Source organism: Hydra vulgaris, chromosome 15 (genome assembly GCF_038396675.1).
Source record: "Hydra vulgaris chromosome 15, alternate assembly HydraT2T_AEP".
In the NCBI taxonomy this organism is placed as follows: Eukaryota; Metazoa; Cnidaria; class Hydrozoa; order Anthoathecata; family Hydridae; genus Hydra; species Hydra vulgaris.
The window spans coordinates 21,299,503-21,317,500 of record NC_088934.1 but is presented as its reverse complement, the minus strand read 5'-3'; the positions used below and the strand labels follow the sequence as shown (position 1 = coordinate 21,317,500).

Sequence of the window (17,998 nt, the reverse complement as noted above, 5' to 3'; positions counted from 1 at the left end):
GCAAATTACAAAAATGATTTTCCATATTTGTTGTGTTCTACCAAGAAAATAACATTGGACATATCAAGGTCCTGCTTGTTATATTCATTGAACTGATTGCAAAAGAATAAACTTGTGATAAATTCCAAACTTTGAGAAGAGTATTTTGAAGTTTTTACAAACTTCAATAGTTTCCTTGTGTATATCAATATTGTTGAACCCAAGTTCAATTGTTGATTTTTAACCACCTAAAATGATAATGTTTTTGTTATTATCAATAACTATTGAATGTGTTCTTTCAATTGTTTAATTTGTGTTTTCATGATTTATATACAATAACTGCAATCTTGTGTAGGGGAAGTTGATGCACAGTGGATTGGATTTCTTCATTTTTTAAATTGAATGTACTTTTTTTTTTTTTTCTTTTTTATTTATTTATTTCGCCGTTTAATAACTTTTACAATTTACAAGGTTTATAAATTAAAAAAAACTGGCGGGGCAAGTAGAAGACATTATTTTGTCTTATCACTGAGCCCCAATCGTACGTATTTACAATAGCCGGATAATATATTTATACTTTACAAACTATTTATTAAAAATTATAAATGTTAAAATAAATGACAATTAGTTTAAGAAATACTTCAAGAACAATATTCATGTTAAGAGTAATAATCAAGTAAACAAGAAAAACTGAAAGAAAAGTAAAAAAGAAAAACAAAAAAATTAATTAATTAATTAAAGAGCACGTATTTTCAAGAGCCACACTATATACGTATATTTTACAAAGTATTTGCTAAAGAATATGAAAATAAAATTTATAACAATTTGGAATAAAGTAATATTTAAATAAAGAACAAAAAATTCAAAATAAAAGAGTACTTAATTTAAAAAAACAGTTTTATGTAAGTATATTTTTAACCAATTTAATTAAAATTAAATAAATAACAACTCATTAATAGTTAAGTAAAATGTTGGAAAACTAAGATTTCACCAATAACTTTTAAGATTAGAGGAAACACCATAACTCAAATAATGAAAAAACTAACAAACAAAAATTGATATATTGATAAATTCTGATACATATTTTATATAATTGAATTTTAGTTTAAAAGAGGCATTTAAAATCGGACATATTAAAATCCATAAGTAATAACACCTGTTTCGATTCTTTTTTAAACTGATGTATACTAACTTTTTCTGTATTTGCAATATTAGGAAACTTTTTCCACAAATAGGGTCCACGATATTGAATTGAATATGTAATTAGTTTTGAATTATATTTAGGGACAATGTAGTTATTATTTGAAAATTTTCTCGGATATTTATGCTCTACTTTTTCAAAATAGGACTGAAATATTTTAGGAGATAGTCCCATTTTTGTTTTATACATAAACATTAAAACTTGATGTAAGTTTATTTTATAAACATTTAATGCGCCCAGTATACGCAGAAGAGGCTCGCATGGTACAATTTTATCAGCTCCAAATAATATTCTGCAGGCATGTTTTTGTTTACTATACAATTTTTTAAATTTTGTATGATTTGTACTTGCCCATGCAAAATTACAATAAATCAAATGACAATGAATGAAAGAAAAATATAAACTTTTTAAAGATTTATTATTTAGAAATGGTTTAGCCCTATATATCATGGCAATATTTTTTGATAACTTTTTCTCAATGCTTTTTATATGATCACTCCATTGTAAATGTTCATCTAATATTACGCCCAAAAAGTTAACTGAAGTTTCTCTTTTAATGTTAGCGTTATTGATTATTAGATTTGGGAGTTTAATGGGAATATTTTCTAATTTATTTACTTTATGAAATAAAATAAATTTGGTTTTCTCCACATTTAGAGACAGTTTATTACTTATAAACCATTCATTAACCTTACCCAACTCTTCGTTAGCTGTTTCAAAAAGTGTTTTAATATCTCTGTGAGAATAAAAAAGATTGGAGTCATCTGCAAAAAAAATGCAGTTTAAGAAGTGTGTTGCTAGATTTAAATCATTTATATATACTAAGAATAATAAGGGTCCTAAAATAGAGCCCTGGGGGACACCACAAGTTACAGCTTATGGAATTGTTTGTTTTTGCGCATATTGGATGAATTGCATTCTATTGGTCAAATAGCTTTTGAACCAAAGTAAGTTAATATTTTTTACTCCATAATATTCAAGTTTTTTTATTAGTATGTTATGGTTTACAGTATCAAAGGCCTTTGACAGATCAATGAAAACTCCTAATGTAAAGTAGTTAGTACTAAATGCGTTTGTTATTTGATTGACTATATCAATCACTGCATGTTCAGTGGAACATTTTTTCTTAAAACCAAACTGTTTTGAGTACAACATATTGTTTTCTGTTAAATAAATAAATAACCTGTTGTACATTATTCTTTCAAGCAATTTTGAGAAACACGGTAATATAGATATAGGTCTATAATTAGAAATAATAGAGTCATTGCCAGTCTTAAAAACTGGTGTGATTCGTGCAATTTTTAATTTTTCCGCAACAATACCTGTTTTAAAAGAAAGATTAAAGATGTGAAACAAAAGAGGTTCGATTATATGATAAACAGATTTTACAACATTAACGTTAATTTTATCAAATCCAGCACTTTTGTTGTTTTTAAGATTATAAAAGGCGGTTCGCAATTCAATTAATTTAAGATTAGGTTCATCCATAACTTTATCGTAATTTTTTAAATAAGACTCAAATTAAGTTGAATTCAGAGGAATTTTTGATGCCAAATTTGGACCACCATTAATAAAAAAACTGTTTATTTTTTCAACAATAATTGATTTATCATAAATATTTTTATCATCAACTGTTATTTTTTTTGGCAGAGTGTTTCTCGTATAATTATTTTTGCCAATTACTTCTTTAATTACATTCCAAGTTTTTTTGGTGTTTCCGCTTGCTTTGTCTAATAGTTTTGCATAATAAAGCTTTTTAGAGATTTTTTTTGTTTTTTCGAATACATTTTTGTAGTTTTTATAAGTCATTTCGTTTTTATAAGTTGTTTTTTTTAAGTATTTATTATATAATTTTTGTTTTCTTTTTGAGGATTTTAGTAACCCATTAGACATCCATGGAGTCATAACTGTTTTGTGTTCACTGTAATTTGTTTTTCAGGAAATGCTGTTTCATATTGCTTGCAGAATTGACTTAGAAATAGATCATATGAGTTGTTACCATCGTTTGATTGCAATACCAGATTCCAATCAACGTTGTTTCTTAAAAGGTTTTGAAACTGTTTTACAGAGTTTTCATTGATCTGTCGCCTAAATATGGTAGTTTTAGAAGGAATGTTGTTATTTATTATGTTATTAGTAACTAAGAATGTTGGGAAATGATCTGATAAGTCAGTTTTGATTATATCTGTGTTAAGACGGTTATTATGAAAGTTATTAGTTATTATATTATCAAGAAGTGTCGAAGAGTTGTTAGTCACTCTAGTTGGCTTGTTTATTGTGGGAATTAAGTTACTTTGAAGAAGAGTGTTTATAAAATTTTTTACATTATTATTTGAAGCATGTTTTTTTAGGTCAATGTTTAGATCACCAGCCAAAAAGACATGATCTCGCGTTTTATTGATAGCTGTTATAAATGATTTCAGATGAGTTACTTTATTTTCTTTAAGGCGAAAGGATTGAGATATATATCCTTCATGATAAGAAATCACTAAAACCCAAGTATTTATTATCTAAAGGTTCACAGAAAGGTTTAAAGTGAGTTTTGTTACGTGATTCACTGTGCCCCAACTGGGGCACAGCGAAATAATGAAAACAGCTGTGAATTAATGATAGTGAATAGTCAAATAACTTTGAGGCTGAGGGATTAAAGACACTGTACACTATACTTTTGGCATGCTTTTATTTATTAGATTAATATAAAATTGAAAAAACAGACATTTTGAAAATTGAGAAGAAAAAAAACTTTTTATAGGTAACAAAACTTATAAAAATATTAAAAAACTATTATTTATAAATTGAAACTAATAAATTCATTTTTGTGTAGTTTATTTGTTAAAATGCATGAATTTAATTTTTTGGGCCGTAGTGAATGCATTAATGGGCCATAATGAATCAACCTATTCACTGTACCCCGATTCACTGTGCCTCACCATAACAAATTAATTTTAAGTATACACTGAGGCATATTCGTTTAGACGCATCAATTTTTTTCTCTTTGTCTTAATTTTTTTCTATGTGTTGTCAACTGATATGCATGCAAGTTATTATCAAAATAATTGTTGTGTTGTGGGCTAATAAAAATCACACAAAAAATTTTTTTATGTGTCTTTATTAACATGAGAGCATTTTTGATATACAAAAGTACATTTTTTAATTGGAATATATCTATAGACGCAGTCATATTTTTGACATTAAAAGATGGAAATTAGTAATGCGTATGTCCTCCATTACACTGGATCACCTCAAAAATTCTGCCTTTCATTGACTCCACTAGTCGTTGAAGTGTAGTTTGATCCAACTCGGACCATGCTTCAAGGATTTTACACTTTAACTCAGTATCAGTTTTAAATTGGTGTCCGGCTGCTTTAGCGTCATAAACTTTTCTTGATTGCATTCCCCACACGTTCTCAATTGGATTTAAGTCCGGGCTACAAGCTGGCCATTCGAGAACCGGGATGTTGTGGTCTTTAAACCATTTCATAGAATGCCTAGATGTGTGAATTGCAGCATTATCTTGCTGAAATATGGCATTATCGTCCATATTTTCATCCATATAAGTTATGAGAACATCATCCAACATTTCTGTATACTTTATCGAGTTCATTTTAGGTAAACCACAACACAGAGTCAATTTTCCTGAATAAGAAAATCCACCCCAAACCATTAAACTTCCTCCTCCATAATTTCGTTTTGTTTGTGGGTCATTTATTCCTCTTAGATCATGCCAATAACAACTGTAAGAGTCCGGACCATCTAAATTGAACTTTTTTTCATCTGAAAATATTACGTTTTGCCACTCATGAGTCCAATGCATATGGTTTTTAGCAAACTGTAATCTAGCAATTTTATGGTGTTTTTTTAACATTGGTTTTTTCTGTAGTTTCTTCCACTTTACGTTTGGTGTTGTACGTAGAATATGTGCAACATGTTTATTGGTGACAGGCAATAATAATTTATCCTTTATTTGTGTTGCATTCAATTTATTTTTGGTTGCTTCGAAGCGAATTCAATTAATTTGCCGATTTGTTAATACTTTGTTGCCGTTTGTTGCTTTTTTTACACCGTAATTGTCACCTTTTGCAATGTAGTTTCGTACAACATGGTCAGATCTTCCAATTTTTCTTGCTATTTTTCGTATAGAAAGTGCTGGTGATATTTCTGAGCCACGATATAAATAAATTTGTATTTTTTCAGCACCTGTCAAATACTTTTGTTTAGGCATTTCGTAAAATGCAATAAAAACGATACTGGCAGAGCAAAAGATCAAATTACACTAAAATTTATCAATTTATTTATGTAAAAGTGATTAAAAATCAATAATTACCGTTATTAACCTGATTGCGTCTATAGATATATTCCAATTAAAAAATGTGCTTTTGTATATCAAACATACTCTCATGTTATTAAAGACACACAGAAAAAATCATTTTGTGGTTTTTATTAGCCCACAACACAACAATTATTTTGATAATAACTTGCATGCATATCAGTTGACAATACATAGAAAAAAATTAAGATAGAGAGAAAAAAATTGATGCGTCTAAACGAATATGCCTCAGTGTAGTTTCTTGGGACATAAATGTTGTTAAAAAAAAGCTAAACTACTAAAAGAAAGCATAAAAATCAATAATCCGAATAGAAAACCTCAACTTTTAAAATTATTTCAACCATGATCTCCATAACAAACTTAATAAAGGTAAGAAAATTTACTTTAATTTGCTAAAAACAAAAATTATCTACTAAAAACCGGTAGTCAAAAATTATGTGGTAACAACTATGAATAAAGTTTGCTGATATATGAGCACATAAAATGATTACACTATCAAAATTAACAAAATTCTAATCTTTGAGAAAATGCCTCTTTTTCACTGTGCCTCTCGATCCACTGTACTCCAACTTCCACTGCACCCCAACTTCCCCTACGTAGATAATATTTTTGTGTTGACATAAGCTTATGTTTGCTTTTAACGTGATCATTATTTTAGCCGATATTTTGGCTTTTGAAATATTTGATTTGCTCAGAACACATTCTTTTTCATTTTCATGAAAGGATCTCAAAAGAGTAGCAGTTGGCTTGGTTATAAAACTGATGCTCTTTCCACATGTTTTGCTCATATTATGTTTTGGTTGTAATTGTCAGCGAATTTTGCGTAACATTTTAAACAACTCTTGGTGTTTTAATCAAATCACAAGGACTAAAATGTTGCATAATTTATTTAAAGTATATAAAATCATACAACAGTTTCCTTATTTGATATTTAAAGCATTTTTTGTTTTTTATAGTAATTGACAGTTCTCTATTTAAGTAAAAATAGTCTTATCCTTGGTTCATCTGTCGGAAATTCAACTGCATTGGATGTTGCTTAAGATTTTTTGTTTTATTATATGTTGAGTAGCATCTTCAATATTTCTTAGTCAGAAAGGTTTATTTGTGAAGTTGATAACAATAATGTTGGTAATGATAGTGTTGTTGAAATTGAAATTGGAGTTGTCTGACAAGTTTTTTAATGTTTCTGTTGTTCTGACTGTTGTGTGATTTTAGACAATCTACCGCAACTTTGCTTGCATATTACTTGCAAATTTTTAACGACTTTGGTTGATGAAATTAACCCATCATTTGGAATTGAAAAGAAACTTTTAGGGCAATTTTTTTCTATTTTTTATTTTTTTATTATCATATTAGTTTGCTAATGGTATGGTAATAGTAGAAATAGTGCGCAGAACGAATGAAGACATTTCGTTGCAAATAGTAAACACACAAAGTTTCACATGAGGGTTTAAGATGTGGTTAATATCTTGTAGTTTGAAATTAAATATTGTTTGAGGTAAAAGTTTATACTGAAGGTTATTTATTGTGTGACTAGCCCAAATATTTTCACTAAAAATACTTAAAAGTCTTCCACTTTTTCTTTTTCTTATTTTTTTTTCCACATTTTCTTTTTTTCCTTCCTTTATTGGCTTTAAAACAAACACATTTAGTATATAGGGGAGAGTGGGGTAATGGCGAACGCGGGGTAACTCCGAACATGGTCAAAACAGCATTGTAAAAAAATAAATTCGACAATTTTTTTTTACCTGCTGAGAAGGGATCCTATGCTCAGTTCCAGACGTGCAGTAGTGTAATGAAGCTGCGGATGTTGTTCACTATAATTTGATTTTAAATTTTTCTGATAATTTTATGCAACTTTTTTCTTGAGTAACACTCTGTTGTAGCTTCTATGGAAATAAAGTCACTCCTTTTTTTTGTTTTTGTTGCATAATATAGTTTTTAGACTTAGTTATTACAATTAGCTTTTTATTCGCTATTACACAACAGTGCTTGTGATTGCCCCCCAATGTGTTCGGAATTACCCCACGTAGGCAGGGTAATTCCGAACACCAATGGTTTTATTTCTGGCATAAATTTTTATTTTATAATAAGATTTTTAAAAATTCCTTTTGAGGGTTTGTGACTGAGTAGTTAAACTAATTGATAAGCAATAAATATGATCAATTTTGTATAACTGGTGTCTTTAATTCGCATTCCCGCTTAGGTGTTCGCCAATACCCCACTCTCCCCTACGTTTTTTATTGATAATTATATTATAGTTTTTTGTATATATTATTTTGTATTTTATATATTGTTTATATATTTAACATTTATATTACATATTTTTTCAGGCCAAGGTTTTAATTTTAGTTCAGTTTTTGAACTTTTTTCAATATTTCTTAATTTTGAAAAGCATCTATAACACATTTTTTGAAAATGCGCATTTGAGTGGTTCTTATCGTTTCGTAAAAATAGTTCGTTATAATTATAATCTAAAAAAACGTTTTGTTAAAAGAACACTACCATCTTCTAGACTTTCTCCTCATTATCTGAATAATGTTCTTAGTTTTGTTTCATGAGACTTTGTCATTTTTACATGTTTTTTATTGCTAAAATATAAGTGTGATGTACAGTGTTTTTAAACTTAACCATAAAATCAATTCCGACTTTCCCTCGTATTTTATCCCATAGAAATTAATAAATTCAAATGTTTCGAAGGAAATATATTTTTCTTGGCTGCAATTTTATTAATTCATAAGTCAAGATTTATTTATATAGTCTTTTTTATTAGGTTACTGTAAAAGACTATTACAAAAAAAAATATCAAAATTACATTGATGTTGTTTTGAAAGTTATGTATGCGCATAATAAATGTTTTCAAACGCCTAAAATTAAACCACCACGTTTGTGGATGGTATAATAGTAGAATAATATTTGTAAAAATAAGAGTTATATTTATTAGAAACAAAAACGTTTTTTTATCTCTCTGCAAAAAAAAAAATATATATATATAATCCAAACTTTTTCTTTTGCTAGAAAAAGTTTGGATTATATATTTTATGGCAATGTGTTTATTTTTTGCCTATGAAAATAGAGTGGTTAGTTTAGTACCAAACTTCAGTTTATGAAAACTTTATAAAAAGAAATTTTTTATTTATATTTTTTTTTAGAAAAATCCCTCACATCGAGGAAAACAAGACTCAAAGATAATAGACTCTAAAGCTTTAGGAAGTGCAGGAAACGATGTACTTAAGAGAATACATGAAGTCAATAAGGCTGCACGAATTTATTGCTCGAGCAACTCAACTGTGGGCAGACACTATAAAGTCTTTCTTACATTAAAATTAAATACAAACAAGCTCATTTTACTTATAATAGCGGAAATGAAGTTGTAAAGAAAGTATTTATTAATGGTGAAGAACTTATGCAAGTGAATTATCAAAAAAAAAATTTGCCGTAATGACATAACAAAATAAGACGTTAGGGTAAGTTAGCTTTCCAGTATGCAAGTTTAGAGTCAAAATAGCCTAAAATAGAATGATGAAAACTTCCGATAAATGGTTTACTGCTAAGTCTGCTGAGAAACTCTAATTACGTGGTTTAAGTGAACGTCAGCATAGTCTAAATTTACGCAAACCGAAAGCTACAACTCTTGCTTAGGCAACCAGCTTCAATATAGAAAATGTAAACGCATTTTTCGAGAGCTTAAAGACTCTCGAAAATTGTGTTTCATTAAAAAGCATAATTTTTAACCAAACGAAATCTACAATTTAGATTAAGCCGGTAACTCAGCGGTACAGCGGTAAACCTCCTAAAATTCTTTCTACTAAAGAAACAATACAGGTTGTTTCTGTCACTTCGGGTGAAAGAGGAATAAGTACAATAATGATATGTATTATTGCTATAGGTAACTGTTTAATCCAGCTAATTTTTGTATAACCAAGCTAATTTATTTTTAGGGTTAATTTTAAAAATCACATGCACCATAGGATGTTACCTAATGCAAATGTGAGCGCAAGTTCAAGTTGATCCAAAAAAGACTTACGTTCCAATGAAGGCTTATTCAATAAATATTTAAAACATTTTATTAAGTATGTAAAAAATAGAAAAGACGAGCCTTTCTTTTTTATACTGCACAAGTCGCAAAAAATGGTACAATAAAGTTTGGATCAGTAAAATTTGTCAAAATAAACTGTTTTTGTGAACAATTTGAAAAAAGCTATAAGAGAGGCGTTAATAATTTTTTTATATTTATTAACAAAAGTGCCAATTAAGTAAAATTACAGGTAAAAGTACAGGATCCGTAGAAATATACGAAGACAATGAATCAGTTGTTTAAATGCTTACAAAAGAGCATTTCGAAAAGAAAATATTGAAGAAAATACTTTTAGTGAAGACAATTTTTTTTTCTAATGTAACTAATATATAATCCGTTACATTGGAAAAAAAAAATTGTCCAGAAAAAAAAAGTACAGAAAAAGCAACTACTACTGAAAATGACTCAAAAATCAACAAACGAGGTTACATCCAGTTTATCAGCTTTCATCACTTATGAAGAGGTAAATGTAGCCCAGCCGTTATCATAGAGATGTGAAGTACAAATGCCTTTAACGACGGCACAACAAATATTTACAGCTGTGGCTTCGGAAACGGATCACTTATTTTCCAAAGCTTTAACTGGAAAAAAATCTCAAGGGGTAGACAAGTAAGAAAAGCATACTTACAAATATACTAGAAATATACTTACATACTTACAAACATACTTACATACTTATATACTAGAAATACTTACAAATATACTAGAAGCTAAAGGCGAAAAATAAAATTAGGAAGAAAAAACGTGTCTGTGTTAATAAAAACTTTTACCTGAGAATAGCTAAAATAAACCCAGAAATAAAAGTAAAACTAAAACTGTAGACGCTTCTTGTTCAGAGGCCAACAAGTTTTTTAACTAGTGAAAGATATCTATACAAGAATTGATATAAGGAGTTTTGAAAGAAGCGCTGTATATAGCCTTGGAGGAAAGTATTTACAGCGACAAAATCTAGCCAAGTTATTATGTTTTAGTTAAATTTTCTGACGAGAGGCGAATTGTTATGTTATTATGTAGCAAAAATCTTAAAAAAATACACAACATTTGTATATGAATTTTAATATGTTGTTAAAACTGGAACAATAAATTTTCTATCAAGAGAAAAAACGTTTTATGAAATTGCAATGATATATAACGCATAATAACCTTGGCTTTTTCAAAGTTTGACTCAAATGATATGGAAGATGGTGTCCTAGAAAATGAGCGTGATAAAGTAGGCAATAAAGGCAATGAAGTTTTCAATAATTGTGTTAAAGTTGAATCCATAAATATGAGTAATTGATTGGTATTAGTTTGCCTACATTTGAAGCCGGCTTTTCCAAATTTAACCAGGGTATCTCCTTTAATCAGGGTATCTCCTTAAATTAGGATTTAATCTTTTTTAATACAAAATCATAATTTGCGTTCCTTTTTCGATCCTTTTAATTAATTGTTTTTATCGTTTCTCTCTACAATAAGTTTTTTCTTATTTACTCGTTCCATTTGAGGTTTGAGCTAATAAATACTTGTTTATAATCTCCCTTATTATTTAAAACTCAAAACTAGTACTCTTGTTATGCTTAGCAAATTTATTACATTTTAGTATCCTTGTCATACTCTGTAAATTTTTTGCAATCTAGTATTGTTCTTTTTGGTTATTTATAATTTTAATATTTTTATAAATTTTTTTATGCTTTTGATTTTTATGGTTTATGATGTTTACAAAATGATACTTTGTAGTGTATAACGCATCATTTGTATCACCAACTGTAGATTAACATCAACTGTAGGTATTTACAATTTAGATATATAATTAAAGATTTAACCACGACAAAAATTGAAAAACAGAAACAAGAAGTTTAACACTTTCGATATTTGTTTGAATTTTTGAGATTTGATTTTTAGGGTCTATATTTTATCATACGGTCTATGTTATAACATTTTTTATTCAGTATTTTTAACCTGCTTTTGCATATAGGAAAACGTTCAAGATATTAGGAGAAAATGGCTGACAAAATTGATATTAAAATTTATCCTCTTGTGAGATTAACTGAAATCGATTCTCAAGGATGCTTGTATTTTGGGATACTACGCAGTAAGTATTTTAAACCAAACATTTTCTAGTGATATCAAAAATTTACTTTTAAAATAAAATAATCTTTAAAAAAACTCTAAATGAAAATAATTATTATAAAACAAAAAAAAAATGAACGCAAAAAAACACTGAAAGAAATAGATTATCTCGTTATTTATTTAAACAAATTTCTTTTACCGCTATTTACATGCTTAGTAAAATGCTTTAAATATTTAATAAATAAGTCTTCTGCTAAATTTGCTTTCAGACCTTTAGAGCTTTTGAACTGATTAAGAGAAAAACGGTATTTTGAAATGGGTGCGTTTTTGAAAAAACTCTCAATTCATATTAAATATTCATTCTTCAAAAATATTCTTGAGCTACTAGTGCTGTTCAAGAATTTTCTACAATATTCTAACCGTTTCAAAAAAAAAAAAAAAAAGCCCAGCAAACTTTCAAGAGACTGCCAGACTTTCTAAAACGTTCTCAAACTGTCCAAAAGTAGTCACAAAAGAACATATTGAGACAGATACAGTAAAAAGATGCAACACTGATGATACACTTTTCACAAGAGGTTGAGTAAGTCTACATGATAGTAGCTAGATGCAATTATCATCTTTCCGAGATAAGTATTTTTATTAAGAGAACGCTTCTAAAATTTACTCAGCCAAGAGCCCAAAGTCATGGATCTCCGATATTATCGTTAAAAAAGCCATAATATTGGAGATTAAAATTACAGATTGCAGATATAATTTAGGAGAGGAGGCTATGCTTCCCTTACCATAAAAACTTAAACAACGATGTAATTAAGGACCAAAGTATTATTAAGTTCAATACTAAGCTTCTGATATCCAGTCTCAAACAATTTGTTTGATAAAAACAAGAAGGTCAAAGATCAAAGAAAGCGTCACTAAACATTTTCTAACTTCTTCAGTCAGAAATATGGACTGCCTATTTTTGTACTATACTAAAAAGTTATTTGTATAACATAGCACCCGGGTAAATGGTGTTTATTTGTATAACATAGCACCCGGGTAAATGGTGTTTATTTGTATAACATAGCACCCGGGTAAATGGTGTTTATTTGTATAACATAGCACCCGGGTAAATGGTGTTTATTTGTATAACATAGCACCCGGGTAAATGGTGTTTATTTATAGATTGTTTATTCCACAGTTTCAAAACCGTAGCGAAAGTAACCAACTGTTTCAAGATTCTCACTCTGTGAGAAACTTGGAACTCAAAAAATACTAAACCAGTGTCAAAATGTTGCTATGGCTGACTATCAAAGAAAAAACTGGCCAAATCAGATTGAGTTATTTGTGGGCGAGAGAAATGTAAAGTTGGAGCTCCTGATAGAAGCTTAGAATGTGCTAATGCATGTCAAGTTAGGTTTTTTTCAAGATTCACTGCATATCAAGTTAGGTTTCATAAAGAGAGTTGGTACAGCTTTCAACGAGAAGGTAGCATCATTTTACGTACCACTAGATTTTTTTCCGAAACTATAACAAATAAGATTGGAGCTAGTATTTTCATCGGACCACAGATAAAGAAGATCATAGATTGTGACTAGTCCTGAAAAGGACGGAGGAAACTGATTTGAAAATTTTTGTTTTAACTCTTTATAGGTTCCTGGGTAATCACAAGGCTGAAAACTATGTGGAATTAACACATATATTATAAAGAATTAAGCTAAAAGGATGCAGAATATCAATAGTCTTGACGCTTATCTAAACATATTAAACAAGAACATGGTAATTTACTCATAAGAGCAAAGAGAGGGCTTTTATTATGATATATTTGATTTCAACGTTGTTATCAAGTATAATGTAACAAAAACATGAAATGGGATAACATTTGGGGATTACTTTATCAAAGTGATTTAAAGTACACTTGCAAATCTAAAATATCTACTCATTTTGGAAGCTTTTTGAGTAATTTTTTATTGTATTGATCTAATCTATATTGAATTGTTGTTACCTACCAGACCGAATGAATGAAGCTTTTTCTTTCTTTGTATCAAAAACAAATTTTCTTTGTGCAGTGTTCGTATAACCAAAGTTTTTCTCAGTATAGTCGTCCACAGTCTTTTTAAGTAAGCAATAGAAATATAACAATTTGAATCAGAAGACGAAACTCGAGCCACATGGTGTTATTGTTTTGTTAGTATTAACATTATAACTTTGAGTTATTTCTACAGATAATTATAAATTTTTCATTTCTTTATCATTGTATTAATTATTTAATTTTTTTTTTCCAAAAAATACTTTTTATGTATTTCATATATTATATTCTATATACACTTTATTAAAATTTCCAAAATATTTTTTGGTTTGACTGTGATGAAAATGTATCTTAAAATCTGATAAACAAACAAATTTAAATAAAAACTTTTAAAAAGATATCATATTTTAAAATATAAAACATAAATGTAATGCATTTTTAAATCTTATTAAAAGATGATTAGTAAAAAAAATGGAATATGTTTTTGTGTGTCATTCGTGTACTTGCTGATTAGTTTGTGTCTTTTGCAGTTTATAACTAAGCTTTTAAGTTCACTGCAACCTAAAAGAATGTTGTCAAGTGATACGAAGTTGAGTTTCTCAATAATGGAAAAATCAGCTTGCAAAAATTTTGTGTTTGATGTTTCAGAATGGACGTTGAAATATTTGGAGTTTAATGAAACTCATACAGAAAAAAGCAAACCCCAAAATGATCTTCAATGTAAAAATGTTTTAAACAAGTTTTTAAACGGTAAGGTGTCTGTGTAGAATTTATACTTGCTTGTGAATCAACCGCGGCGCAGTGGTTAGAACACTGGATTCGGAATTAAAAATCAGTGGTTTGATTCCCACTCTTACCATAAAAACGGCAATAGTGAGGCGGTGGAAAACTTTTTAAATAAAATTTCATAAATAACAAAACCATTGTCTTTTTAAAGTACTTTAAGAATTCCCAAAAAACGAAAAGCTGCAATGTTTCATAACTAATTTGCAATGACGTATCTCTCTATTTTATAAAACTTGTGTCGTTGTTGATATATCAATGGTTCATATGATTATTTCATATTATATAGTTTTTATGTATTAATATTATACTATCTATATATGGGGTTTTATATAAGATTTCATGACTTTTTTTCCAAAAGACGAAGGAACAAGATCAGTTTGTTTTATTTTATTCTAGTTATATTGAAGTTTGTTCTGGAAACTATTATATATTACTAGAAAAGGTTATCATATTTGTATTTGCTTTTTACCTTAAAGCAAGAACGGTTTTATCAGCATTTAATTTAAAACATTTTAAAGTAAATGTTAAATGTAAGAATAAAAAATGTTGTAAATTGGTTTTTGTGTTAACTTTTAGCCATAGAACTCTAAACAATTTTTATTCTAAAGTCAAATAAGGATGCTTTGCAAATCATTGCGATTATTGGAGTATGGGAACATAAAAGCCCTTTAAATTTTAGCTACGCCTGCCCGATGCAGCATTTTTTTAGTTTGTAACCCCCGCAAATTGATGGGGATTTAAACTTTATATCGACATAATTTTTGAACGCTAAAAGATTATTGTATAAAATTGAAAGTTTATCAATGATTATGCATTTACTTGAAATTAATAACAAAAATTTTTTTATAAACTTGTTGCTTTTAAGTTTGCACCTCTGTGGGTAAAGAGAAAGAATTGATTCTTTACTATTTGCTTTAGATGCGAGAAAATTAAGTTGCAATCTTAGTATTAGTCAGTCATACTCATTCATGTCAATTTAATTTTACTACCTTATGTTAAATTTAAATCCAGAAGCTCGATGCGGTCGTAACTTTCAAAAAGTAAAAGGGTATTAGGTGAAGTGTACAACCTGCTGATGAAATCAAATTACTTTAAAATAAACAAGTTTTTTTAAATAGGAAACCAAGTAAATGGGCTAGAACTAAAAATTTTTGTTTTTGTTAAAAATAGAAAAACATTCTGAATGTTTTTATTTTTATTTTTTTACTGTTTACATACATCGAATGACAAATAGGTGGAACATGCAAGGAGTGTTGCTACATCGACTGAAAAATAGATTAAAAAGGCGAGGAGTGCTGCTTCATATATATATATATATATATATATATATATATATATATATATATATATATATATATATATATATATATATATATATATATATACATATATATATATATATATATATATATATATATATATATATATATACATATATATATATATATATATATATATATATATATATATATATATATATATATATATATATATATATATATATATATATATGTATATATATATATGTATATATATATATATATATATATAATATATATATATATATATATATGTATATATATATATATGCATATATATTAAAATAGTGGTTTATATATCAGTATAGTTGTATTATCATAAAACAACGCGGAGGAGCATGTAACCAGGAAGTTTACGCCTCCTTCTTTACCAATGTCGCAATGGGCCAGAGCCGGCGTCGTACTTCAAATAATTTGGTTTTAAGCCAGAAACCTAACCACTGTGTCGCGGCTGCTTATATATATAGTGCTACGTTATATATATACATGACTGCATATGTATATATATATATATATATATATATATATATATATATATATATATATATATTATATATATATATATACATATTGCTTATATGTATACACATATATATTTATGTATATATATATATATATATATATATATATATATATATATATATATATATATATATATTTATGTGTGTATTTAGATAGCAGAGTAAAGCGTATTATTTATAGCAATAATTCTGTTGTAAACCGTGGTTGCACAAAGTATACAGCTCAATGCAAGGAAAGATCTTATTTTAACTTCAAATTAATGAAAAGAGTCAACACTCCTCCCTGCTGCAGAGAAAAACTTTTAAAGATGTTAAGTTGTTTTACTCATGAACTGCAAAGGTTAAATGTAACCCACATGTTGGCATTCGGATCAGTATTAGGATGGGCCCGAAACGGAAAATTAGTTCCATATGATCACGACATTGATTTGATAGCTGATAAAAGATTTTGGAAAACTAATTTATTTGATGACATTTTACAAAAGCTGGAAAATGAAAATGGATTTAAAACAAAAATTTTAGATAATGGCGTAAAATTGCGAATACTTTACAGCTCAACCAATCGTAACTTTATTGAAGCTTGGCCCTATGAAATAACAAAGCGCAAAAACATTTCCAAAGTTAAAGTACCGCATAATGATTGGATAGTACAACCTTTAGAAAATATTTTCCCAGAACGCTATGTGAGCTTTGAAAGCATAATGACGTATGTACCACGTGATCCACCCAGTTATTTAAACATTTTGTATAAAAATTGGAAAAACGAACTCGATTGCTCTTATAAAGTAGGCAAAAAATGTAGTGAAAAAAGATCTAAAAACCCGGCAATTAAAAACTTTCGTAAAAACAGCATTCGAAGTAAGCGCATGTAATAAACATTCTAGCTATAAAAGAATAAATAATAAAAATGAAATATTAATTTACATTATTATTTCAATTAATTTACATTAAAATTTCTTATCAATTAAATAATAAATCTGATTAAATACGTTACTATCGAATCAGCAACACTTTTTTTTATTTTTGAGAAAATCTTTTTTTATCAAAAGTCATAAAAGTATTTTAAATGAAAAACAAAAATGTAAAATGAAAAATAATAAAATGAAACTAGAAATAAAAATTGGATTTGTTTTTTTAAATCGCTTACTCAATTTTTTTATTAAAATATTTTTCCTCAAAAACACAAAAGTGACAAACTATGGAGCCTTTGAAATTAATTTTAATAAAAATAAAAAAATAGTAAATTATAGAGTTTATGAAATTAGTTTAAAAAAATATTTAAAAAAAAAAATAACTTTGGAGTTCCTTAAATTAATTTTCGTAGATACTTTAGTGTTTACACAGCAATATATTGTCAATATATTGAAAATTTTTACAACTTTTATGTTCTATATTCACGAAGTTTATAATTATATATTTTTTAAATATGGAAACATAATTTACTTAAAATACTTAAATTACAAAACTTGTAATTTAGAAAACATTTTCTCTAATTTTTTCCAGATTTTTTTCTATTAAAATCTTATTTTGTGTTTTTTATAACGTTTATTATTTTTTATTTAATAATTTTGATAACATAATATGGGGCGATAGATAAAGTACGAACTTCAACAGTGAATCTGCCTAAGTACAAACTGGTTTAAGTGCGAACTGGTGTAAGTGCGAATTTGCATAAATGCAAACAGTTGCAAAAACTGTCATAAGACAAACTGTCAACAATTTGCAATCAGTGG

At 27.7% G+C, this 17,998-nt stretch overlaps 1 protein-coding gene across 3 annotated transcripts in view; it reads left to right on the top strand.

The window, feature by feature from the left end:
• Positions 1-17,290, top strand: part of LOC136091517 (uncharacterized) — a 21,159-nt gene extending 3,869 nt beyond the window's left edge. The window contains exons 2-5 of one of the 3 annotated variants that reach the window (XM_065819160.1): positions 8,660-8,974; positions 11,540-11,656; positions 14,288-14,389; positions 16,419-17,290. In XM_065819160.1, the coding sequence (XP_065675232.1) occupies positions 11,566-11,656; positions 14,288-14,389; positions 16,419-17,137 (912 nt within the window). In that variant the 5' untranslated portion in view covers positions 8,660-8,974; positions 11,540-11,565 and the 3' untranslated portion in view covers positions 17,138-17,290. The other 2 variants (XR_010644042.1, XM_065819161.1) reach the window with 2 other exon arrangements.
• The last annotated feature ends 708 nt before the right edge of the window (positions 17,291-17,998 follow it).